The 10,648-nt window shown below is 40.2% G+C and overlaps 1 protein-coding gene across 2 annotated transcripts in view; it reads right to left on the reverse strand.

Moving 5' to 3' along the window:
- Nucleotides 1-10,648, reverse strand: part of BTBD1 (BTB domain containing 1) — a 53,541-nt gene that overhangs the window by 23,364 nt on the left and 19,529 nt on the right. For both annotated transcript variants that reach the window (XM_032264812.1, XM_032264813.1), the window contains exons 3-4: nt 9,358-9,463; nt 1,858-2,055 (exon numbers count right to left, since the gene is read on the reverse strand). In XM_032264812.1, coding sequence (XP_032120703.1) covers nt 1,858-2,055; nt 9,358-9,463 — 304 coding nt within the window. The remainder of the gene's footprint in view (nt 1-1,857; nt 2,056-9,357; nt 9,464-10,648) is intronic.

Below are 10,648 nucleotides of genomic sequence, written 5' to 3' on the forward strand. Positions count from 1 at the left end.
TTTTTTTTTTGAGATGGAGTTTTGCTCTTGTTACCCAGGCTGGAGTGCAATGGCGCGATCTCGGCTCACCGCAACCTCCGCCTCCTGGGTTCAGGCAATTCTCCTGCCTCAGCCTCCTGAGTAGCTGGGACTACAGGCACGCGCCACCATGCCCAGCTAATTTTTTGTAGTTTTAGTAGAGACAGGGTTTCACCATGTTGACCAGGATGGTCTTGATCTCTTGACCTCGTGATCCACCCGCCTTGGCCTCCCAAAGTGCTGGGATTACAGGCTTGAGCCACCGCGCCCGGCCTGAAATTATTTTTTAAATAATCATGAAGACCAGGGGTAGTGGCTCATGCTTACAATCCCAGCACTTTGGTAGGCTGAGGATGGTAGATCATCTAAGGTCAGGAGTTCTGAGACCAGCCTGGCCAATATGGTGAAACCGTCTCTACTAAAAATACAAAAATTAGCCAGCCTGTGGTGGCACGAACCTGTAATCCCAACTACTCAGGAGGCTGAGGTGGGAGAATTGCTTGAACCCAGGAAGCAGAGGTTGCAGTGAGCTGAGATCATGCCACTGCACTCCAGCCTGGGTGACAGAGGGAGACCCTTTCTCAAAAAAATATAAAAATAAAAATAAAATAATAATGGCCAGGTAGATTCAAAAGAAAGAAAAGCCTCAGGATTTTTTTTTTTTCTTTGAGACAGGAGTCTCACTGTGTCGCCCAGGCTGGAGTGCAATGGCGCATAGGATGGAATGCAATGTTGCCCAGGCTGGAGTCCAGCGGTTCATATTTTTTGCCTGCGCAGTTTTGGCTCACTGCAACCTCCACCTCCTGGGCTCAGGCAATTCTCCCGCCTCAACCTGGCCATGATTTAAAAGCAGATAATACTCAATTAAGATATAGTTAATGAAAACTGGTCATAAGTGGTCATGGAGACTCAAAACCAGATCTGTCTGATTTTAATCAGAAGCATCAACCTTAAGAGTCAAATATAGGCTGGGCATGGTGGCTTACACCTGTAATCCCAGCACTTTTGGAGGCTGAGGCAGGAGAATCACTTGAGACCAGGAGTTCAAGACCAGCCTGGGCAGGATAGTTAAACCCTGTCTCTACAAAAAAATTTTAAAATTAGCTAAGTGTGGTAGTGTGCACCTATAGTCCCTGCTATTTGGGGGGCTGAGGTGGGAGGATTGATTGATCCTGGGAGGTGAAGGCTTCAGTGAAATGTGTTCGTGCCACTGCACTCCAGCCTGGGCAACAGAGAAAGACTCTGTCTCAAAAAAAAAAAAAAGAAAGAAAAGAAAAGATAGAAAAAGAAAGAAAGAGTCAAAACGATCTGTCATAACTTGAGGCAAGGCACTCAACCTCTTCCCAACTTCACTTCTCTAACCTATACAAGGTGGATAATACAACTTTGGAGGGCTTAAATGAAATCATACACATGCATATATGTTTATCATGTGATTAATATTCAATAAATAACAGCTTCTTTTCCTCTCTGGCACAGGGAGGCTGATTTTTTTTTTTTTTTTGAGATGGAATCTTGCTGTGTTGCCCAGGCTGGAGTGCAATGGTGTAATTTTGGCTCACCACAATCTCCATCTCCCAAGTTCAAGCGATTTTCCTGCCTCAGCCTCTCGAGTAGCTGGGATTACAGGAGACTATCACCATGCCTGACTACTTTTTGTATTTTTAGTAGTGACGGGGTTTTACCATGTTAGCAAGGCTGGTCTCAAACTCTTGACCTCAAGTGATCCACCTGCCTTGGACTCCCAAAGTACTGGGATTACAGGTGTGAGACACCATGCTCGGCCTTGAGAGACTATTGAAACAGTTCAAATAGATTTTGGTGAATTTATACCCTTACCTGCTGCAAATTCCTCAATTGTCATTAGTGGGAACCGGATTAAGGAAAGTGCTTTTCCTAGAACTTTTTGTTTATTTCCAAAAGTCACAGGTAATTGTTGTCTCTGACATTCCGCTTCTGCCCAGCGTACAACAGCTCCAAAAAGTCGACTTTCTCGAATACTGAGTGTGTCTCTTTCTAGAACTGCACAGAGAGTGTCTACGGGCAAAATACAAAATAAATCAAATTAGGAATATTTTGCTCTCTAACCAAGCAATACCAACAGACGTGCTTAGATCTCAACAAAAAATAGGTTAGATACTTAAAACCACAGACTTTATACTTTAAAATACTAAAGAATTAAAGGATTTAAACTCCAAAGTGTTCCATAAAAATCAGTTTAAGGTTAACAATCAATTTGTTACTTACCACACATGCAATATTAGATACAGTACTCTCCTTATATATTTATGCCATTTGTCAAGTAAACTCAACTATCCAGAATAAGATTAATAAGCCACAGAAAAGGTTCTAAGTTATTTACATAAATTCTTAAAGTCTACAGATTATAATTCATATTTGTTCATTCAGTAAATATTTGTTATTAAGCACTCACTATGTGCCAGGTACTATTCTAGGCACTGATCTTTTCTTTCTTTCTTTTTTTTTTTTTTTTGAGATAGTCTCATTCTGTTGCTCAGGCTGGAGTGCAGAAGCACAATCTCAGCTCACTGCAACATCTGCCTCTCAGGTTCAAGCAATTCTCCCACTTTCAGCCTCCTGAATAGCTTGGATTACTGGCATGCACCACCATGCCTCGCTAATTTTTGTATTTTTTGTAGAGACAGGGTTTCACTCTGTTGGTGAAGCTGGTCTTGATCTTCGGACCTGAAGTGATCTGCCTGCCTTGGCCTTCCAAAGTGCTGGGATTACAGGTGTGAGCCACGGCATCCAGCTGGCACTGATATATCATTGAACAAAAAGTTAAAAATCCCTGCCCTCATAGAGCTTACATTCTAATGAGGAAAAACAGATTAAATAAACATACATAAATTCGAGTATCTTAGATGACATATGTGAGCAGAAATATCAGATTAAGAAGTATCAGAAACGCAGTTTAGAATAGGAAGGAGCCAGGCATGCTGGCTCATTCCTATAATCCCAGTACTTTGGGAGGCTGAGACAGGAGCATGGCTTGAGCCCAGGAGTTTCAGGCCGCCCTGGGCAATATAGTGAGACTGCATCTCTATAAAAAACTTTTTTAAAAATTAGCCAGGCATGGTGGCATGCGCCTATAGTCTCAGCTACTCAGGAAACCAAGGCAGCAGGATCACTTGAGCCTGGGAGGTCAAGCCTGCAGTAAGCCATGATGATGCCACTGTACTCCAGCCCAGGCGACAAAGTGAGACTATGCCAAAAAAATAATAAAATAGGGTGGTTTAGGCATGCTTCATTTATACCAAGACTTGAAGGAAGTAGGGGAATAAAACAGATACCTAGAGGAAGAGTATTCCAGGACTAAAAGTACAAAGGCTGGCATATGAAAGTGTGCCTGGCGTATCTGAGGAATGGTAAGGAGGCCAGTGTGGCAGAGTGGAGTGAGCAGGGGGGAAGAGTAGCAGGCAAGGAGGCCAGAGGCTGCAGGGAGTGGGGGCAATCATGCAGCACCCTGTAGATCATTTGACTTTTACTCTGAGTGACATGGGGAAGGCCTGGAGGGTTCTGAGTTGTCATACTTTATGTTCTAAAAGAATCACCCTGGCTTCCATGTTGAGAAGAGGCTACAGTGAAGACAGTATCAGTTGGAGGCTCTTACATCAATCCAGGTCAGGGATGACAGTGGCCTGGACAAGGAGGATACCAGTGGAAGTGGTGAAAATTGATCTGATTTAGAATATATTCTGAAGGAAGACTTAATTAGATTTCCTAACAGATTGGATATGAGGTATGATTTAAAGAGAGGTGTCAACAATAACTGCAAGGTTTATACAGCTTACGCGCTGGAGGGATGAGAGTGGCATCAACCAAGATGGGAAAGACCACAGGAGGTGCAGGTTTGAGGTGGGGAAAGAGCTGAAGTTTAATTTTAGATATACTAAGTTTGAATTCCCTATTTGACATCCAAGTATATACATCATGCCTGTACCTCAGGTCCTCACTCAGAATCATTTTTCTTTTACGATAGGCAAAATTAAAATAGACTCAGTTACTTTTAAGTTCCAGCAGGCCAGAAGCAGTAAATTCAGAAGAGAAAGGGGATTTAGAGGCTAATATAATAGAATGAAATGATAAACTGCAATCTAACAGGGATAGAGAAAAGAGGAAATCTGTGAAAAGATGATGTTAAGTACTTTAAAAGAATAGCAATCAAAGGTCTCATAGAAGATTTTTTTAAAAATAAAAACAACACTTCAGAGACCTGAGGGCTTCACTGTGCAATAATAATATAACTGGTACTTATAAAAGTGAGCATTAATAATCGCAAGAATCCTAAATTATATTCAGTACACATTGTTTAACATAGGCAGGTAAAGTAAAACATGTTTTTCATTTCTCAAAGGGTCAAAATAAATACCCCAGTTTCTAAAAACGGACAGTTCTAGATGTATAGGAAAATCTCTAAAGAACTTAGATAAAATGGAACTTCTATGAAATATCTAAGTTATACTTTAAATTAAAATGAGTATGCTATAGTTACACATAGCAGAAATCAATTAAAACATTAAATATCATTATATTATCCAGAAATATGTATCAGAAACACATTTCTTTAAATACTTTTTTTTTTTTTTTTTTGAGACGGAGTCTTGCCCTGTCACCCAGACTGGAGTGCAGTGGCGTGATCTCAGCTCACTGCAACCTCCGCCTTCCAGGTTCAAGGGATCTCCTGCCTCAACTTCCTGAGTAGCTGGGATTACAGGTGCCCACCACTACGCCCAGCTAATTTCTGTATTTTTAGTAGAGACGGATTTTTACCATGTTAGTCAGGCTGGTCTACAAACTCCTGACCTTGTGATCTGCTCACCTTGGCCTCCCAAAGTGCTGGGATTACAGGCATGAGCCACCACGCCCGGCCTTAATTACTAATTTTTAACAAGTACATTTGAAACAAACTAGCCTATGGGGTAGAAAAACAGATAGGTCTTCTATTAGCAGATGTGTTAAGGTAAGAAGTTAAAGCTGAGAGCCAAATAAAAATCATAAAAACACAGCAGGTGTTTCATAAATATAACACAATACTAAATTTTCATATAAACAACTGTGAGTCAAATCAAAGCAACAAGTATTTATTGGGCTTCTAGGCTGTACAACGCACATACTTCAAGATTCCCAGGTTCCAATGGCATGCATAATTTAAGAGCTATTTATAAGGTGTAAGTTACCCAGATGCGGACAGTAATACTTCAAATAAGAACAGACTGAAGAACAAACAAAGCATCTGACAGCCCCTAACAGGAAGGAAATTAGGATTAAGTAATGTTTCACTAACAATTTAGGCAGTGTTTAGGACTCTCAAATATCCAGTAACTCAACAGACACCACATGCAGGTGCTGGGGAGGAGTCTGATTTAGACCCTGTCTTTCAGTGTATTATAAGCAGTGTATTATTTGTTCCCAAGGTACTGTGCAACACACAGGTAAACTAACAACAGGATGTTAGAACAGAGGAATATACCAAGCATCATGGAAGGTGGAGTATCACCTCTCAAAAAATGAGTCATGGGCCGGGCGCGGTGGCTCAAGCCTGTAATCCCAGCACTTTGGAAGGCCGAGGCAGGTGGATCACGAGGTCAAGAGATCGAGACCATCGTGGCCAACATGGTGAAACCCCGTCTCTACTAAAAAATACAACAAACAATTAGCTGGGTGTGGTGGCGTGTGCCTATAGTCCCAGCTACCCGGGATGCTGAGGCAGGAGAATTGCTTGAACCCAGGAGGCGGAGGTTGCAGTGAGCCGAGATTGCGCCACTGCACTCCAGCCTGGCGCCTGGCAACAGAGCAAGACTCTGTCTCAAAAAAAAAAAAAAAAAAAAAAAAGAGTCATTTGGAAGTGTATTTGAGCCAAGATCTTAAGACTGCGTGAGAGCCACCCAAGATGGGAAGAAAAGGCATTATTCTAGACACAGCCAGTCAGTCCATTTGATCAACAACTATCAGCTGAACATGTACTACATTCTGCTGTCTTTAGTGCTAGAGATACAGTGGTATACAAGGCGAAGTCCCTTCCTTCAGGGAAGGAGACAATCAACACACACACACACACACACACACACACACACACACACACACACACACACACACACAGAGAGACAAATACCTAGATAAGACTTTCAGAGAGGAAATGTATTACAGGAAAATAAATCTGAGTAAGAGTAATGAAACAGATTGCTTAGGGGAACACAGTATCTAATTAAGTAGGTCTGAGGTCTCAGGTATCCTTTAATCTGAGATGCAAAGATTCAGGGGGAAAAGGATTCTAATCAGAAGGAATAGCAAACACAAAAGAATGGAATATAAACAATCCTGGTCAGCAGATATGGGACCTTAATTAGGGGAAAAATGGTAGGAGACAAAGTCAGATGTAGGTAGAGGTAGGTAGTGACTTGCAGCAGTTTACCAAAGCTATTTTCTCTTCTTCCGGGGTTGTGACTAGTCTGCATCTCCTGGCCTCCCCAAAAGTTAGGTGAGATCTTGTAACTGAATGGGACCAACAAAATAACAGCCAAAATGTAGGTGCTATATCAAGGCCAAGGCTTTTAATATGTGGGTATTTTCCCTGTCCACATTTTCTCTCATCTGCCAGCAAAACATAGATAATATCTAGGCACTAGAGAATAACAGAACAAGAGAGCTACCTGCTGACTATAATGCTTCCTTGGTCTGTTATATGAGTGTGAAATAAACTTCTTTTCTGTTTGAGCCAGTCTGCACTTTTGGGTCTATTTCTTACCACAGCCTAGCCTAATATACCCAGACAAATACAAGACCCGATTACACAGGGCACTGTGAGTTTTGATAAGGAATTTAAATTTTATGCAAATAGCAGTGGGAAGACACTGGAAGCAAGGAATTTATATGACCTGATTTTTTACTTATAAAGATCATTCTGGCTGTCATGTAAAGACTGGAGTATAGAGACTGGAGTGCATGGGAGGAAGCGTGGATGAAAGAGACCACTGCAGTTATGCAGGTGAAAGACAATGGTGGCCTAGACTAGGCGGCAGCCACGGATATGGTAAGAAGTGGTCAGATTCAGGATACATATTCAAAGTACAGCCACGAGCGCCTGCTGATATGACTGCATGTAGGGTGTGAGAGAAATAATCAAGAACAACTCTGGGATTTTTAGCCTGAGCAATAAGGTTCATGGTGGTGCTGTTGAGGAAGACTGAAAACAGTTGGAAAGGAACAGAAGAGACCTAACAGAGAGAGAGGGGAATCAATGGTTCTCCTTTAACTGCTGTGTTTCAAATGCCTACAAAATCTCCAAATAAGGGTGTCAAGTAAACAGTTGGGTATATGAGTTTGTAGCCCAGAAGAAGACAGGGATTGAAGATACATGTTGGGTTTATCATCAAAAGATAGTATTTAAAGCCATGGGCCTGGATTAGATCTCTCTACTCTCCTACAAGACAAAAGGTACATTTTTAGCCTGTCATTAGATGGTCTTCTATCAGCTGGTTTTAACCTGCCTTGCACCTCCTTCCTCTTATACACTTCTTCCTGAGGATCCACTTGCCCCTAATGCCCTCCCCTCTCCACTATCCAAATACAGTCAGTCCTCAATGTTTGGGATCTTGGAAACTGTGACTTCCAGTGAATCAATGTCTAATGAAAGCAATTTTACCATGAGCCAACTGATATAAACGAGTTAAGTTCCTACGGCATATTTCTGGTCACAAAAATACCACCAAGCTTCAAGACTCAAAGCACTTCTAAATTAAACAGTGAAACAGGCTGGGCGCGGTGGCTCATGCCTGTAATCCTAGCACTTTGACAGGCTGACACAAGTGTTTACGAGGTCAGGAGTTGGAGACCAGCCTGACCAACATGGTGAAACTCCTTCTCTACAAAAGACAGAAAAATCAGCTGGGCGGGGTGGCGCATGCCTCTGTAATCCCAGCTACTCAGGAGGCTGAGGCAGGAGAATCTCTTGAACCTGGAAGGTGGAGGTTGCACTGCGCTGAGATCATGCCACTGCACTCCAGCCTGGGTGACAGAGCGAGACTTCGTCTCAAAAAAAAACCAGTGAAATAAATGTGAGCTATACATACATTTAAGAAAGATTAATAAAGACAAGAAAGGGAATCATTTACCCAATTTTTGGTGAATTAGTGAGTATCAGTGAGTGACAGCGGTCATGGTGGTGGGTTAAATCCAAGAATAAACATTTACAAAGTGAAAATTTTGAGGAGCACCTCCCACACAATGCAGTGCAAAAGCAAACAATACACAGTGGGCTTGCTGAGCACTTTCATACTGCATCATTTATCATCAAATATTTGTATGATTATCATATATGTTACACATTTTTACTTGATAAATCATTTTCCATTCCACTTATTCCAGTTCAGTTTCAGCTGGCTGGAGCTTATCCCAGTGGCTTGGTACAAGGCAAGAACCAAACCCACACAGTACGTGATTTCATCACAGGGCACACTCACACACACTCTCATTTAGACTGAGGCCATTTCGACACACCAACGAACCTAACATGCACATCTTTGGGATTTGAGAGGAAACTAGAGTACCTGGAGAAAACCATGAAGGTATGGGAGAATGTGTAAACTCTATGCAGTGGTCCCTGCTAGGAGTCAATTTTTTTCTTATCAACATTATAACAAAACGACATTATTCAAGGACCTACTGTACTATCCATTCTTTAAGGCTCATATCAGAACCTCCTCTGTCAAAATTTTCCTAACACTACTGCAATGTGAAGTAATTGCTCTGTTTTCTGGATTTGCATAGTAATCATTTTCTACATGTCTAATTTAGAAAAGGCAGAAATCACATTTTACCATATGTTCTCTTTTCTTCTTATTTTTTTTAAACTTTAAGTTCAGGGGCACATATGCAGGTTTATTACATAGGTAAACTTGTGTCATGGGGGTCTGCTGTACAGAATATTTCATCACCCAGGTATTAATGCCTCTCTTCTATTCGTGTTTTAAATCTTAATTTTCACATATTTGTTCTTTGATTCTCCAATCAGATGTTTCCTTAACAAGACAACTCGCCTCTTACCCATTTTTATATTTTCTATGGAACCTAGAATAATGCCATGCATATGGTGAGCATTCAACGAATATTTATTTGATTTGAAATCTTTTAAAAGGCAACGAGGTACTTAGACTTTTAGAAATACTTTCACCAAAACAAAAGAAAGCAAAATTCTTAGAGAGGCTTCAATCATTTGGGAAAGCCACTAATTTAAAAACAGCTCCTTCTCCAACAAGGCTGACAAGTAAGGCATTAAGTGTACTTAAAACCTAACAATTTACTTCACAGTGAACTTACCTATATCAATATCAGTAAACCCTTCTGCACTTATTGCATCCATTGTGCTTTTGTCTATTGTATCTAGACAAAGACTAGCAAGCTGAGGTTCATCAAATAATCGAGCCTAAACATATAAAGAGATGGTTATTTAACTTTCATACTTATTTTACCTTCAGGCTGCATATATTCAAAGTCAATATTATAAACAGTTATAATTGCTAATTATGTAAAAATATCTACTTAAAATACAATGATAATGTCTACACATTCTTAAAAATTTTCATTCTACAATTGGAAACGAAAAGCAAAAAATACAAATGTCCTGCTGAGATGAGAACGAATTCACATTACCAGTAACAATCCTGTTATTTTTATTTTCATGTGCTTATATGTGTGTGTGTGAGTATGTGTGTATACAGCCTATTTTCTTATACATTACTTATTCCGATCCTTAATGAACCCTTTATGTTAGATAAGACTTACATTCTTATCCCATTTTCCAGGTGGGGAAACAGAGGTTTGGAGAGGTACAGTGACTTGCCTAGGATCATCTAGTTGAGTATGTTGCAAAGCTAGTACTTAAATCTTAGTCTTATAGTCTTTTCACTAAACTATAATACCAATTGTCAAGCACAACAATACAAATACCAGATTTTCTCCTTCATTGCCTGTTTTGATTTTGTAGGGAGAATAGAGTACAAGAATGTTTGAGGATGAGAGCTCTGGGAACCTAAGCAAATTCTAACAACACAAGAACAAATACATAAATTCACACGATGGAATATTATACAACAGTGAGAATAAACAACTTACAACTACACAAACCAATATAAATGCACCACACAAATCTAGTGATGAAAGCAAAAAAAAAGCCAGATTATATAATGAGCAAGAATATGTACTGTATAATTCCAGCAGAACTGATTTTGGCTTTAAGATGTTAGAAGTCAAGCTTACAATATGTGCTTTATCAATATGTATGTTATAATTCAAAAAAAGAAATTTGCAAGCAGGGCGGAGTATAAGTCAAACTCAAGCGAGATTATTAAAAAGCCAAAACACCACAAAAGGAGGTATGACGATAGGTATGCCAATGACCAACCTTTCATTCTGGCCTGGGGGCAGTTCCCTTTACGTTTTAGAGGATGGGCAAACACTAAATGCCCAAAGGTATTTATGTTGGATTGGGCAGAAACTTCTGAGAATACTGCCAATTAATTAGTCATATCATAAATGACACCAATTATTTGGCATGACTGATGACTCATTTAATTTTAAAGTAAAATTCATTTTAAAGAATTCAAGAATT

The sequence above is a fragment of the Sapajus apella genome, unplaced genomic scaffold (genome assembly GCF_009761245.1).
Source record: "Sapajus apella isolate SASKATOON/1434 unplaced genomic scaffold, GSC_monkey_1.0 scaffold147, whole genome shotgun sequence".
NCBI classification, from domain to species: Eukaryota; Metazoa; Chordata; class Mammalia; order Primates; family Cebidae; genus Sapajus; species Sapajus apella.